This window comes from Schistocerca nitens, chromosome 4, assembly GCF_023898315.1.
Source record: "Schistocerca nitens isolate TAMUIC-IGC-003100 chromosome 4, iqSchNite1.1, whole genome shotgun sequence".
Classification (NCBI taxonomy): domain Eukaryota; kingdom Metazoa; phylum Arthropoda; class Insecta; order Orthoptera; family Acrididae; genus Schistocerca; species Schistocerca nitens.
Genome location: NC_064617.1, coordinates 518147603 through 518164318, shown reverse-complemented (window position 1 = coordinate 518164318; position 16716 = coordinate 518147603). Strand labels below are relative to the sequence as shown.

The following is a 16716-nucleotide window of genomic DNA, read 5'->3' as shown; positions in this document are numbered from 1 at the left end:
CGTAATTTTCTTCTTCGTTTATTGGTCTGTAAACTAACAGAATTTCTTAGAGAAAGTTTACATATTTATGTATCATAATTAATGTTATAAGGTGTTCATTTGCTTTCGTCTGCTGAAGAGAAAGTCCAATGTTAAATATAATAGATGGTTCAACAACAGACCATAATCTTAATGTTCAAAATATTTCGCAGACACTTAGGTGTTAATACGTGAAAAATATGATAGTTACTGTAGTGAAATTGAGTATTAGAATTAGAAGAGGAAGATCATGTGTAGGTAACAACTTTACCCTAAGACAGATCATCAAGGAGAGATTGAAAAGGAACCTAAGCAGTCATTTGGTTTTCATAAACCTTGAGAAAACATATGACACAATGTCACTAAAGGTATTGTTCAAGATGCTGTGGTCAGGGGCACTGCCAAAACTTAATGTAAGAAGCATCATAAACCTCTACAAGTCAGCAGAATGTCTCATTAAAATAGAGTAATAAATTTCTAGAGTTGCCTTCAGAATAACTAAAGGACTGAAGCAAGGATGTTGCCTGTTTCACACCCTCTTTAAGATGTATGTGCATGGAAGGCACTGAATCCACGGTGCAGAAAGTTCTTGGGCATGGGGATTTTAGTACGTAACCAGTGTTTGTATACACTTTTCTGTGCTGACGATCTGGTCACTGCAGCAAATGATGAAGAAGATATATCTTACATGCTCAGGAAGTTGTTGGAACAGTATAAAATGTGGGCTTTCAAAATTATTTTTATTTTTGTGGGTAATATCCCATCATGTGAGGGAAGATAATAGGTATTAAGAAAGAATGTTAGTGAACTGCTTATAGATGTTGACTGTGAAATTATTGGTATATCGGAGCACCACTTAAACAATTTGACAATACAGAGGATTTCTTTACCAGGATACAGATTAGCTGGCTGTTTTTCAAGGAGTCCCTTGCGGGGTGGGACAGTGGCCATGTACGTAAAAAAAACAGTATGCCATTTGAGTCCACAGATGTATCTCTGCACTGCACTGAACAGATATTTGATTGTTGCGCAGGGGCAGTTGAATTTAGTGAAACTAAACTTCTAATTTTTGTTGTTTATAGGTCCTCTACTTCAGAGCATTTCTACTCAAGCTAGAGAGGGTTCTTGTTTCCCTTTATAGGAAGTACCAGAAATTAATTATATGTGGTGACTTCAATATTAATTTTGTATATGATTGTGCAAGAAAAAGGATGTTGGTAGATCTAAATTCTTATGATGTGATGCAGGCTGTGTTTTTTCAAAACAGGGTGCATGGGAATAGTAGAACAGACATAGACAATATTTTTATCCATTCTCCATTACTAGATGGGCATTCTGTTAGAGGAAAAGGATGAATGGCCTTCAGACCATGATGCACAACTTTTAACACTGAAAGGCTTTTGTACTGAAACAAATGTCACATATAATTGCAAACTATGTAGGAAAGTTAATCCAACAGCAATAGAGAGTTTTTTTAAAACTCATCAAGGAACAGGAGTGGCACGATGTTTGTAGTGCCAATAACATAGATGACAAATATAATGTTTTCCTTAACCCATTTCTCATGCTCTTTCAGAGTTGCTTTCCACTGGAATGTTCTGAATGTGGTACTAGCTGTAAAAGGCAGCCTGGGTGGTTGACTAGTGGGATAAGCATATCATGTAGAACAAAGCGGTAATTATACCAAAATGTTAGAAGTAGTCACAATCAAGCTACAGTAGCCCATTACAAACAGTACTGTAAGGTGCTTAAAAATGTTATTAGGAAGGCAAAGAGTATCTGTACTTAAATAGAATAACTAACTCACAGGCTAAAATTAAAACCATATGGTCAGTTGTGAAAAAAGTGTCTGGTCAGCAGCACAAGGCCGACGATATGAAGTCAGTTGTTGTTGTGGTCTTCAGTCCTGAGACTGGTTTGATGCAGCTTTCCATGCTACTCTATCCTGTGCAAACTTCTTCATCTCCCAGTACCTACTGCAGCCTACATCCTTCTGAATCTGCTTAGTGTATTCATCTCTTGGTCACCCTCTACGATTTCTACCCTCCACGCTGCCCTCCAATACTAAATTGGTGATCCCTCGATGTCTCAGAACATGTCCTACCAACCGATCCCTTCTTCTAGTCACGTTGTGCCACAAGTTCCTCTTCTCCCCAATTCTACTCAATACCTCCTCATTAGTTATGTGATCTACCCATCTAATCTTCAGCATTCTTCTGTAGCACCACGTTTCGAAAGCTTCTATTCTCTTCTTGTCTAAACTATTTATCGTCCACGTTTCACTTCCATACATGGCTACACTCCATACAAATACTTTCAGAAACGACTTCCTGACATTTAAATCTATACTCGATGTTAACAAATTTCTCTTCTTCAGAAACACTTTCCTTGCCATTGCCACTCTACATTTTATATCCTCTCTACTTCGACCATCATCAGTCATTTTGCTCCCTACATTCCATTATCCTCGGTTTGCTTTTGTTGATGTTCATCTTATACCCTCCTTACAAGACATTGTCCATTCCGTTCAACTGCTCTTCCAAGTCTTTTGCTGTCTTTGACAGAATTACAATGTCGTCGGCGAACCTCAAATTTTTTCTTTCTTCTCCATGGATTTTAATACCTACTCCGAACTTTTCTTTTGTTTCCTTTATTGCTTGCTCAATATACAGATTGAATAACATCGGGGATATACTACAACCCCGTCTCACTCCCTTCCCAACCACTGCTTCCCTTTCATATCCCTCGACTCGTATGACTGCCATCTGCTTTCTGTACAAATTGTAAATAGCCTTTCGCTCCCTGTATTTTACCCCTGCCACCTTCAGAATTTGAAAGAGAGTATTCCAATCAACATTGTCAAAAGCTTTCTCTAAGTCCACAAATGCTAGAAACGTAGGTTTGCCTTTCCTTAATCTTTCTTCTAAGATAAGTCGTAGGGTCAGTATTGCCAATATTTCTACGGAATCCAATTGATCTTCCCCGAGGTCCGCTTCTACCAGTTTTTCCATTCGTCTGTAAAGAATTCGCGTTAGTATTTTGCACCTGTGACTTATTAAACTGATAGTTCAGTGATTTTCACATCTGTCAATACCTGCTTTCTTTGGGATTGGAATTATTATATTCTTCTTGAAATCTGAGGGTACTTCGCCTGTCTCATACATCTTGCTCACCAGATGGTAGAGTTTTGTTACGACTGGGTCTCCCAAGGCTGTCAGTAGTTCTAATGGAGCGTTGTCTACTCCGGAGGCCTTGTTTCGACTCAGGTCTTTCAGTTCGTAGTAAAAATATTTCTATTACTGATAAATCAGATACATCTACTGTATTTAACAATCATTTTCTGAGCATTTCTGGTGAATTAAATATAAATTTGCTTTCTACAGGGAATCATAACTCTCTTGGAAAATGCCTTTCCGGGTTTGATGTCTGAAGTACTGCTCTATGATACAGACATGGGGGAGATTGAGTCAATAATTAAGTTACTGAAGACTAAGGACTCTCATGGATATGATGGACTGCCTTGCAGAATATTAAAGTATTGTGCTGCACATGTTAGTCCTGTATTTAGCCATATTTGTAATTTTTCTTTTAGGAATGGTCAGTTTCCTGAATAATTAAAGTACTTAGCAGAAAAGCCACTTCATAAAAAGGGAGAAATCGATTATGTAGACAATTTTAGACCTATATCTATGCCATCAGTGTTTGCTAAAGTTATTTAAAAGAATGTGTATGTAGGGATAATTCATCATTTTGTATCACATAAATTGCTATCAATGTTCAGTTCACCTTTAGAAGTCTTTTAACAACTGAAAATGCTATATTCTCTTTTCTCTATGAGGTACTGAATGAGTTAAACAAAAGGTTTTGAACGCTAGGCATATTTTTTGATTTAACTAAGGCATTTGTGTTTATAACAAGACATTGCTCGAGAAGTTGAACCATTATGGAATACAGGGATTAGCTCACAACTGGTTCACCTCTTACTTTAACAACAGACAGCAAAAGGTCATTATTCACGTATTGAGAATGGCTGTGATGGGTCTGAGTGGGGTACGGTCACATGGGGGGTTGCCCCAGGGATCAGTGTTGGGGCCACTCCTGTTCCTTATTTATATAAATGGTATGTCCTCTAGTATTACGGGTAACACTAAAATATTTCTGTTTACTGATGACACTAGTTTGTTTAGTAACGGATGTTGTGTGCAACATTGGTTAGGTTTCAAATAGTGCAGTTCATGATCTAAGTTCAAGGCTTGTAGAAAATACACTAATGCTAAATCACCGTAAGACTCAGTTCTTACAGTTTCTAACACATAATTCAACAAAACCCAACATTTTAATTTCACAGAGTGCACATATAATTAGTGAAACTGAATAGTTCAAATTTCTAGGTGTTCAGATAGACAGTAAACTGTCACAGAAAGCCCACATTCAGGATGTTGTTCAAAGACTCAATGCTGCCATTTTTACTATTCGAATGGTATCTAAAGCAAGTGATTGTTTGGCACAAAAATTAGCCTACTTTGCTTATTTTCATTCACTTATGTTGTATGGTATTATATTTTGGGGTAACTCTTCTGATTCAAAAAGGATATTTTTGGCTCAGAAATGGGAGGTATGGGCAATAAGTGGGGTAAGTTTGCGAACCTCTTGTCGGCCACTAGTCTGGGTATTTTGACATTGGCCTCTAAATATATATATTCATTACTGTTGTTTCTTGTTAACAATATCAGCTTATTCCCAAGAATAAGCAGCTTTCACTCAGTTAGTACTTGGGATCTGACTTCCTTAAGTCTTGTGCAGAAAGGTGTGCAGTATACTACTGCATCCATTTTCAATAAGCCACCACAAGAACTCAAAAATCTTAGCAGTAATTCACGCACTTGCAAATCGAAACTGAAGAGTTTCCTCATAGGGCACTCCTTCTATTCTGTTGAGGAGTTCCTTGAAAAATTACGCCGATTCTTATGTTACACTGTTGACTGCGTGTAATTAAACTTATGGCCTGACTTTTTCTGGGTTCATGAACATTTTATTTTTATCTGTTATTACTTTTATGTTGTAATTTCATGTACTGACATGTTCCATGACCTTAGAGATTTGCTCCTCAATTTGGTCAGAGTGCAGCTATCCAAAAATTAAACCCTGCACTCTGGTCCTCAAAACTGAGTTTAAAGTTTAGAATTCATTCATAAAAATCCAACATGGAATCAACAACAACCTACAGGAGTGATTACTGGGAATTACAGAAAGAAATTAAAAAAGACTTAAAGTTTTAGAAATGGACCACTTGAGAAGAGTCTTTGGAATTTCCTGTCTTGACCACATAAGAAATGGAAATAAAAGAAAGGACACAGATTCATTATAGTATTATGGATAAAACAGAAGAAAGACAGCTAGGATGGTTTGAGCATATCAGCAGAAGAGCTGAAGACAGATGGCCTGGAAGGAGAGGAGAAAGACAGTGGAAAGGTGACTAAGAAACGAAGAGAGAAGAGGAATGGAGGAGCACGAGGAAGAATGGCGGGATAGGCATTTGGCAACAGGGATGTATCATACGGCAACAGCTGTAGGACCCCCACAACAAGGACAGATATTAAACGAGCGTTGTAATCAACTGAAAGTATTTTAGTGGTACATAATATAATCTATGCTACATGATCTTGCAATATATTTACAAAATCGAGAGACTGGTCAAGAAAACGGATTTTATACAACATTGATGTATTAAAGAAATTTAAACCTTCAGGAGAATATGCCAACTTTGCAGATTAGGTAGATTGATAACCACCAGGCTCCAAATTAATTGCTTCATTGCTTCATATTTAGTTGTCCATGGAGCAATTTCTTCCTGTCCAACTATTCCACTGTCTATAATTTACATCTCTCTTGCTGTATTATCTTGTAGAATGAAAGTAACGGGGAAGGCATGTTATTCATGCATAAAGAATATCCACTTTTCAATAACAATTATGAACTTTGAGTTAAACAACTGTGCCTTTGTATATTTTGTTTACGGTATTTTCTACCTTTCTTTCCCTATTATGAAAAATAGTTGGGTTTCATACATCCTTTATAGGGAAGGTTAGATAATCTGACATGTCAAGTATGCACTGTCAGCAAGGAAGTACAGAAATACAAGTGACAAAGATCTAATACTTTAAAGCACCAAGTATATACAGACAGTTCACACAGACAATTTTTTTATGACACTCAGTAAACAAGGAAATCATTTATATTATGGTGAAATATGAATGTTAGTGACATCAATTGTACATGGGTAAAGGGTGGGACAAGTGCTAACGTTAGCCTTAAAATAGAAGGTTATGTACTAACAAACACGTGAAAATGAAATAGCACAGAACACTAACTGCTTTGCCGAGGTCATGATAAATGGTATTCACATTATGTAGGATAGGAGAGAGCCAACGACTTGTTAACTTTAATGATCTCTCATTATAATCTACTAGTGGTATGAAGGGATGTGTGACTATAATAAAAAACAAATAATTATGAATATGTCTTTCAATGTAAAACGGAAAATTGAAGAGCTATGACGTAAAGGTTTCATATATATTGTAATAATAAAGAAAAGATAAAACAGAGATTAACAGCAAACGTAAAAGTATTCTCAGCAGAAAGTGAGAAGCTACTGTATTACAAATATATGGGGTTTCAATGTAAAAGAGCATGAAAATGACTAAGTTCCACTCTTTCTTGTAGCTAGCATTTGCTCACCTAGGCTCCATCCAAGTGTAACATGACTGCTTCAATGATCCAAAAATATAAATATAATACTCTAGTAACAATAAATAAACCAGTGGTGAATAGCCTTTGACAACGTGGATAAAAATGTTATGAAGGAGTCGGGAAATGTCCATTTGAAATAGCCTGGTAAAGTCACTGGAATATGGAGAAACTTTGTCATTGAAAATAATAGAAATGAGGTTCATAAAATGTGCATACAGTGCCAAATTTTTAAGATAGGGTGGACTCAATGTTATTTAGGTATGACAGAGCAAAATGATAGTTGAAACCAGAGAAGGTATGTGTAATCTTTCATTTGTTGAATCCACAGAAGTAACAACCAGTAAAATATTAGCAACATACTGGAGAGTAAAGGGTACGCAGACCTGAAAGAGGAATGGTCTATGTGCAGGGTATGTGACTCCATAGAAGGAATGACCTGTGCTGTTTCTTTTATGTACAGGGGTAAAAAAAGGGGACATTTGCATCACAAAGACAATAATATAAGTACACATAATCTGCCCGTAGGATAAGGTGTGAGTGCGGTTCTTACAAAGGTAGGAACCTGGGAGCAGTCAAAAGCAAATGGACTTCCCTAAGCAATGAAAATTCCTTTAAATTTTCACTTGCTTACATGACATGCTTACATGAATAAAAAAATAGGAGTGCGGGTTAGCTACTACAAACAGCATAGTGAACGTATTATTGTGACCAAGATAGACACAAAGCCCATGCCCACTACAGTAGTACAAATTTATATGCCAACTAGCTCTGCAGATGATGAAGAAATTGATGAAATGTATGACGAGATAAAAGAAATTATTCAGGTAGTGAAGGGAGACGAAAATTTAATAGTCATGGGTGACTGGAATTCGTCAGTAGGAAAAGGGAGAGAAGGAAACATAGTAGGTGAATATGGATTGGGGGGAAGAAATGAAAGAGGAAGCCGCCTTGTAGAATTTTGCACAGAGCATAAATTAATCATAGCTAACACATAGCTTAAGAATCATGAAAGAACGTTGTATACAGGGAAGAAGCCTGGAGATACTAAAAGGTATCAGATAGATTATATAATGGTAAGACAGAGATTTAGGAACCAGGTTTTAAATTGTAAGACATTTCCAGGGGCAGATGTGGACTCTGACAACAATCTATTGGTTATGAACTGTAGATTAAAACTGAAGAAATTGCAAAAAGGTGGGAATTTATGGAGATGGGACATGGATAAACTGACTAAACCAGAGGTTGTACAGAGTTTCAGGGAGAGCATAAGGGAACAACTGACAGGAATGGGGGAAAGAAATACAGTAGAAGAAGAATGGGTAGCTCTGAGGGATGAAGTAGTGAAGGCAGCAGAGGATCAAGTAGGTAAAAAGACGAGGGCTGGTAGAAATCCTTGGGTAACAGAGGAAATATTGAATTTAATTGATGAAAGGAGAAAATATAAAAATGCAGTAAATGAAGCAGGCAAAAAGGAATACAAACGTCTCAAAAATGAGATCGACAGGAAGTGCAAAATGGCTAAGCAGGGATGGCTAGAGGACAAATGTAAGGATGTAGAGGCTTGTCTCACTAGGGGTAAGATAGATACTGCCTACAGGAAAATTAAAGAGACCTTTGGAGAGAAGAGAACCACTTGTATGAATATCAAGAGCTCAGATGGAAACCCAGTTCTATGCAAAGAAGGGAAGGCAGAAAGGTGGAAGGAGTATATAGAGGGTTTATACAAGGGCGATGTGCTTGAGGACAATATTATGGAAATGGAAGAGGATGTAGATGAAGATGAAATGGGAGATAAGATACTGCGTGAAGAGTTTGACAGAGCACTGAAAGACCTGAGTCGAAACAAGGCCCCGGGAGTAGACAACATACCATTAGAACAACTGACAGCCTTGGGAGAGCCATTCCTGACAAAACCCTACCATCTGGTGAGCAAGATGTATGAGACAAGCGAAATATCCTCTGACTTCAAGAAGAAAATAATAATTCCAATCCCAAAGAAAGCAGGTGTTGACAGATGTGAAAATTACCGAACTATCAGTTTAATAAGGCACGGCTGCAAAATACTAACGCGAATTCTTTACAGATGAATGGAAAAACTGGTAGAAGCCGACCTCGGGGAAGATCAGTTTGGATTCCGTAGAAACATTGGAACACGTGAGGCAATACTAACCTTACGACTTATCTTAGAAGAAAGATTAAGAAAAGGCAAACCTATGTTTCTAGCATTTGTAAACTTAGTTAAAGCTTTTGACAATGTTGACTGGAATACTCTCTTTCAAATTCTGAAGATGGCAGGGGTAAAATACAGGGAGCAAAAGGCTTTTAACAATTTGTACAGAAACCTAATGGCAGTTACAAGAGTCGAGGGACATGAAAGGGAAGTAGTGGTTGGGAAGGGAGTGAGACAGGGTTGTAGCCTCTCCCCAATGTTATTCAATCTGTATATTGAGCAGGCAGTAAAGGAAACAAAAGAAAAATTCGGGGTAGGTATTAAAATCCACGGAGAAGAAATAAAAACTTTGAGGTTCGCCGATGACATTGTAATTCTGTCAGAGACAGCAAAGGAATTGGAAGAGCAGTTGAACGGAATGGACAGTGTCTTGAAAGGAGAATGTAAGATGAACATCAACAACAGCAAAACGAGGATAATGGAATGTAGTCGAATTAAGTCGGGTGATGTGGAGGGAATTAGATTAGGAAATGAGACACTGAAAGTAGTAAAGGAGTTTTGCTATTTGGGGAGCAAAATAACTGATGATGGTCGAAGTTGAGAGGATATAAAATGTAGACTGGCAATGGCAAGGAAAGCGTTTCTGAAGAAGAGAAATTTGTTAACATCTAGTATAGATTTAAGTGTCAGGAAGTCGTTTCTGAAAGTATTTGTATGGAGTGTAGCCAATGTATGGAAGTGAAACATGGATGATAACCAGTTTGGACAAGAAGAGAATAGAAGCTTTCGAAATGTTGTGCTACAGAAGAATTTTGAAGATAAGGTGGGTATATCATGTAACTAATGAGGAGGTATGGAATAGGATTGGGGAGAAGAGAAGTTTGTGGCACAACTTGACTAGAAGAAGGGATCGGTTGGTAGGACATGTTTTGAGGCATCAAGGGATCACAAATTTAGCGTTGGAGGGCAGCGTGGAGGGTAAAAATCGTAGAGGGAGACCAAGAGATGAATACACTAAGCAGATTCAGAAGGATGTAGGTTGCAGTAGGTACTGGGAGATGAAGAAGCTTGCACAGGATAGAGTAGCATGGAGAGCTGCATCAAACCAGTCTCAGGACTGAAGACCACAACAACAACAACAACAACATGACTTACAGTAAATCCAAGATATCACATCATGGAAAGTAGTGTAGGTGAAGTACCAGCATGTAACTCTGTGTGGTAAATAAAGACTTAAACACTGTCTATCTCAATAAATTTGAAAACCTGGTCTTGTTATTTACAATGATTTGAGAACAGCATGCAGTTGATTATCTTTGTGCAAGAGTAATGAAATAAATGCTGAGCCAGGCTAAATAGAACGAATCTTTTATGGATCTTCTTCATTTACGAAAATCTAACAATGTAATTACAAAGTAGTTGCATGGGTCTGGTAGTTTATGAAAATGAGACAGGATAGAGAAACGAACTTAGTAAAAACTCTATCCTTTAACTGAAGAAACATAAGTGCTAATAACATAATTAGAAGGTAAATGGGACTGTTGTTAAACCTAGTAATCACAAACTTAAAATGATTGACTTAAGATGTAAGATCATAATAGACTCTGCTGTGTGTAGAAATAACACTGAATTCAGTCTTACAAGACACTAATTTTAGTAACAAAAAGAATTTATCAAAAGTTGGAGATTATAAAAAAGTTTGTAATTATTTAAGTAAGTCATTTTACACATCATTCATCTTAGTGCAAGGATCTGTGGTGTAACAAGTTGTTCCATCTCTTACTCGCAATCAGATGAACGATGTTTCTGTAAAACAGTAGTTAGGTAGTTACCCTGTAGAGAATTTCCACTGTGTGTGTGTATGTGTGTGTGTGTGTGTGTGTGCGCGTGCTATAATTTTGGTTTTTGCAGAGATGATGGGGAAAAGCATGAGCAATGAACATCAGCAAGACACAATGCTATTTTTAAAGGTGTCCACCTGCTATGAGGTGGCATTTACACTTTAGTGTGACAGTTTAGCCATGTGTTAAAAGGCACAGAGCAGGCACCTTTGCCTACAACGACAACACCCACACACAGTTAAAAGAAGTTGATGAGAAATCTCATTCTCTTTGGTTCAGTTACGAGGTTCACTTCAGATTATGTTCTGAGTAAGAAGAGATTTGTCACCTATTGCTGTAAATGTTGATTACAAGAATGGCCAAGTACAGCGGAGTTGTCTAAAAAGGCAGTGACAGCATTTTGTAGCGAGTTGGCTTAGCTGTGAGCTCTCTTACACCCCTCAACCTTCTACAGACGGTGGAGAAATGCCACAGCACAAGTAGCAGCACTGCATAGTAGGTCCACTGCACCAGGAAACCACAAGAAGGTGACCATAACTATTTAATAAGGTGAAAGTGCTCACGAACAACATCAAAGCAACAGATCTTTAGTGAAGTTATTGGTTCAGTTACAAAACATTTTTAGAGCCCAAAAAAAAAAAAAAAAAAAAAAAAAACACACACACCCCATTTTTAATGAGTATGAAGAGGTGCTGACCAAACACCCTCCCCCGCCCCCCCCCCCCCTCCCGCACGCCATTTCATGTGGGAAGACTGTTACTTACAATCACTTACACTTTTCTACACCCTGTTCACTTTATAAGTACACTAGAATATACCTCATTACAGTTTTCAAGTAAAAAATTAGATAGCTGATATAACAAACCTTCTGACTGGTTATTAGCATCAGGAATATGAAGAAAGCCACTTGATAAGAAGGGTTTGCAATGCCTACACCCTTCACGACTCCAGGAACCATCATTTCGCCAACGAAGTCCTTCCTGTCGACAATAGCTTGGAAGCCATGGAGCACATAACTGTCTTCTTACCTCCTCAGCTACCTGCTGTTCTAAGAGTTCTGCACCACCTACTAACACAGAATAATTGTTACAAAATATATTAAGACTTTATGTTAGAAATTATCATAAAGTCACTTACCAAACCAGTCTTCAGACTTGACAACTTCAAGAACAACAAGAAACTAGTCAAAAACGGATAGCAAAAATGCTTACCTACTGTCATTAAGTGCAAAGGTACCACTGTTTCAAAATTATACAAAAGAAAATTTTACTACACCCTCATGAGAAATGTTACTTCTGAGGAAATTTCTTTACTGACTAAAAATGTTAAAATTCCAAAAGTTTAATCATGTCTTCAAGAGATCACTATTACACTCAATACACTTGTAGCTTTGTCAGAATAGTGTGTTTAACCTCCAAGACTGCTACACATTTAAAATTAAGCAAAGCAAAGGATATGGTACTGATGTGAACAAGCAGTATTTTATTTGCTCTTCAGACTTAAATTTTTATGAGATTTATCTTATGAATTTTAGCATAGAAAAACTCTGTGTTTTACAAAAAAATTATCATAAATACATTTTTATTATTTGGCTAGTGTGTTACCACATCTAAATAATTTTGTACAGGCTTTGCCAATGATCAATTTCGATGTAATGCTAATTATAACAATAATGTATGCATCATTTACTGTCGTAAATCTACATGAGATCCAGTGTTAGGACAAAGCAATTAGTCACTAACTAGTTATAAGTTGGCTGCAGTTGAAGTGCACTTCGTTGATGTTAAAATTATACCCAGTTGTGAAACAATGATTTATAAACAAATGAAGAATACAATGCTACTATAAATGACTCAACTGTTTTCAAAGTTCTGTATTTTCCAAAGTGTTATATGTACAAATATGACATGCATGAACTGAACTGTACACTCATCTAGTTTGCATTGTGCCCACCAGCTAGTATTATGAGTGCAGTGCCTTGACAAAATGGTGACTAAGCAGGAAAAGAGGTTTTGTGTGTTGGAACATGTGAGATAGTTATGTTACAATAGTGCAGTGTGCTTTCAGGAGGAATTATGAAAAAGAATCACCACGTAAACAGTATACTGATGTCAACATTTTGGGACACTGGTTATCTCTAAACAGAAAAATATTAGACAACCAAGTTGTGACCTGATAGTCAAGGGAAGGCAGGATTCGGTTACAATCATGGACGGGGCCGTAATCAGTTACTATTGGCTGCCTTTTACAGGTACACACATTTATTTTTAAAACAGTAAATAAAAATACCACACATTATTAATGAAGGAATAAACAACTGTGTAAATAATAGGGTTTTCAGTGCGTTACAATTTAGCAAATCACCATAAAATACAGATAATGTTTTTTTATTAAAAAAAAAAAAAAAAAGAAGAAGAAGAAGAAGACAAGCCACTGTGATCAGACTGAAGGCCTTACACGCCCGGAACAGCAATTATATAAAAAATTTAGAAACCTGCTGTAAAACAGCAAATACAAGCAAAGGTTAATTAAAAGAAACAAGCAACTGCCCACCAAATGGGTGAAATAAGATGATGGTAACCTTGAAAAACAGCCCTTACACTGCTAGATTTATTCCAGAAGGCGACTGGAACTATAGTTACAGATGGTGCTCCAGGAATCAACCTCTGAGAAGGTCCGGCAACAAACACTTTCGCGAGCGATGAGATAGGCAGCCAAGAGTTGCATTCACTTCACAAGATGGTAACTCAGACTAGTGGAAGTCTAAAGAATGACTAATGATAATCTTGCTGAAGCTACCAGATGTACAATAAACCAAATACAAGAATGGAACAACTTGCCAAAGCCAGAACCGGCAGACTGCGCTACACCCCCAGAATACTGTGCTTAGAGTGCCTGGAATGAGAAAGGAATCACTATCACCACAGTAGAAGAATCACAAATGGCCTACAATCAAGAACGCTGTCAAAACTACAGGCCTTACCGGACAGCAGCGGCAAGGCGAGGAAACGTACACTGCCATTACATACACTAACCCCCAGGGCAGGTAACTGGGGCATTAGCGGCCACCAGGCAGGAAAAATACCACTGGTTGAATTTAACAAAGTGTAACAAGCTGAACGCAGTAAACAGTAATAAAAAGTCGAGGAAAGCTAATCAGATCTGCTTTCCCCCAGCACTCCACTCACTGGCTTAAAGCCTGCAGGATCTGGTTTATGATGAGTTCGCGCACCCTCATGACCACAGCCCTTCCATCTGGCAGTCCATGTGCGCCACCAGCGGTCCTGGCATGTTCTCGCCTTGTGTGGACCTGGCTCCTCCCCAGTCCCCCAACCGAACTTCCACACTCACATGACACGGAAAAACAATGACGTCGCCCCAAAGATAGGGCAACAGTTACTACATATCGATAACCGCTGCTGCTGCTGCCACTAGTGGACAGGCAACGCTTGCAAAACAAGTGGCGCCAGTCAAGACAAGAAGAAGACAAACAACTGCAACCATGCCAACTAAAGGATACGGTCGGGCCTCCAACAGAGGGTGGAAACCTACAAACAGCACCAATGTGAACCGCATCACGGCTCACAAGTGTGCTAGATACAAATGTGTTGAGGGTGTACGCAGTCCTAAAAAATCAACACCCACAAAAGTTACAAAAATTGAATTCTACAACTAACTGTGTGGAAGATTTTGCGACAGTGGTTACATTTTACAACATGCTGCCTGCAGCTCACGTAACAATTAAAACTGGAAGATTATGGTCCACACCTTCAATTGTGTGTCAAAATGGAGGAAGCACTTGAGGATGAACATTTAGCATTCAAGCTGATACTCAACAACAAAGCAACCGTCCATTTATCTGGAAAGGTTAATCGCTGCAATGTGAGAATGTGGATAAAGAAATATCCTTACGAAATTGTGGTGCAGGAATAAGATTCACCAAATGTTAATGTTTTCTGTGCAATCTCACAGATGAAGATGTATTGGCTGTTTTTCTTCTGTGAGAAGAATGTGACGGGTACCTGATACCTCAATATGTTGTGGTGGTGGTTGTTTCTGCAACTGACTGTGACTGCTGATTCTTAGAATTTGAGCATCAATGGCTGTCGCTACCTAAATGACGAATTTCCGCATGGTTGGACTGCGCATAGGCCCCTGACTGGATGCTGCTACATAAGGTTTAGAATGAATTTGGCTACTACCTCTTTCACAAGTACTGTCTGAATAGAGATCCACTTGAATATTTGTAGTGCATAATGCAAACTTTGTGAGTTCATGATTCTATTCATCACCACCACCACCACCACCACCACCACCACCACCATGAGCAGCAGCACCCCACACCCATGAATGTAGGTTAATGATTAGTAATATATTGTTTCCAGTTCCAAAACTTTTTATGGTTTGCAAGAACCAAAATATTACAGTCTGGATACTGCAATTAATTTCTGGATTAAAATTTTGACTATTATCATCTATATTGTATATATTCAGATTGGCAGGCAGTCGCCTCTGGGGATTTCTCTCCTTACTACTTTTAGATCTGTATATATTCATAGGAGGCAGTTTTGATGGTTTCATTAGCTATTGTGCACTGATAAATATAAAGGTAATGTCCAAGATGGAAATATTTGAAGAAAGTAAGAATTGCATCATCAAAAATATAGAAATGACTGTTTGAGTTGAGGAAAAAAAGAAAGTAAGCCAGGTAAGTATAAAATTACAGAAATCTGTTGATCTGATTTTTTTATGGTTTAAGATATTGTTACAATCTATCACAATGCATAACCCAACAGCTCTTAAGTTCTTAATTTGAAGAATATGAAGAGATCGAATATTTTCTTTGATCTTCAGTCTTGTTATTACTTTCTTAAAAAATTAATAAATAAATAAATAAAGGCACTTGACATGACTTAATTGATCACAGATTCAATTACGCTGCAATTGCTTCCTTTAATGTCCGAGTTCAGTTTTATATAATGAACCATCTGCTTAACTCGAAGCGACTTTGTACTTTGGAGAAAACCAACCTATTTCTGGAGTTTATCAGTGTCTTAACTTTACGACATATGGCTGACTGTGTGCGTATCTAGCAGTCATCCAGCAACAAGCTCTCATGTCGCATACCACATTCTCATATTGCCTGGCCACTGCCAGGGAATGCTGGTACTAGCTAGAGCTGTGCCGTGGTTGAACAGCAAAGCAGAAACATTGCATAAGGTCAGCAGTAAAAAGTGGCCTGTTGCATGCCTCTGTGCTTTGAATGGCAGATGATACTTCACAAAACTGCTAGTTATTTCTTTTCCCATTCCCACCACAAATGGAATAATAGTAAAATAATTGCCTGTTTGCACCTGTGCGAGCCGTAGCCATCCACACCTTACCTTTGCAGTGCATATGCATGATGCAAGGTGGAGCAGCAATAAGTTATCACTGAGTTAAGTGTTGCACTGTTGCCTCATTGCTGTACAAGCACATATTCTCACCACAACTCATCCCTAGTGGTTCTCAATCCCCAATGGCCATTAGTGCAGAAAGACACAGTCTTAATGATCTATGATAATTGTACAAGTTATGTGAATCATCATCTGTTTTTTCCCTACCTTTACTATCATACAGCATATGTATATTTATTTTCTCCTTTTAGTAATCTAAACGATGAAATGTGTACGGCAATGAACCAAATGAGATTCTAATAAACACCAATACATCCAGTAAAAAAGATTAATCAGGAAAATTGAATGGGACACTACTCGCTGTTCTTTTAAGCTTTACAACTTTAGCTGATCTTAATACTCACCAGTTGGATCAACTATTGTCTTCTCAGTTTCCTTAGGCAACTTCTCAATCAGGAACATAAATACACGGCGAACATCTGCTTCGCTTGAGTAAAGGAAGGTTTGATACCCTATCTCACCTGGGTAACCAAGGTCCTGA

The 16716-nt window shown here is 37.9% G+C and overlaps 1 protein-coding gene across 2 annotated transcripts in view; it reads right to left on the bottom strand.

Annotated features, from left to right (window-relative positions):
• Positions 1-16716, bottom strand: part of LOC126251701 (coiled-coil domain-containing protein 22 homolog) — a 214890-nt gene that overhangs the window by 90679 nt on the left and 107495 nt on the right. Inside the window, exons 3-4 of one of the 2 annotated variants that reach the window (XM_049952289.1) lie at positions 16580-16712; positions 11645-11848 (exon numbers count right to left, since the gene is read on the bottom strand). In XM_049952289.1, coding sequence (XP_049808246.1) covers positions 11645-11848; positions 16580-16712 — 337 coding nt within the window. The remainder of the gene's footprint in view (positions 1-11644; positions 11849-16579; positions 16713-16716) is intronic. The other variant, XM_049952290.1, reaches the window with a different exon arrangement.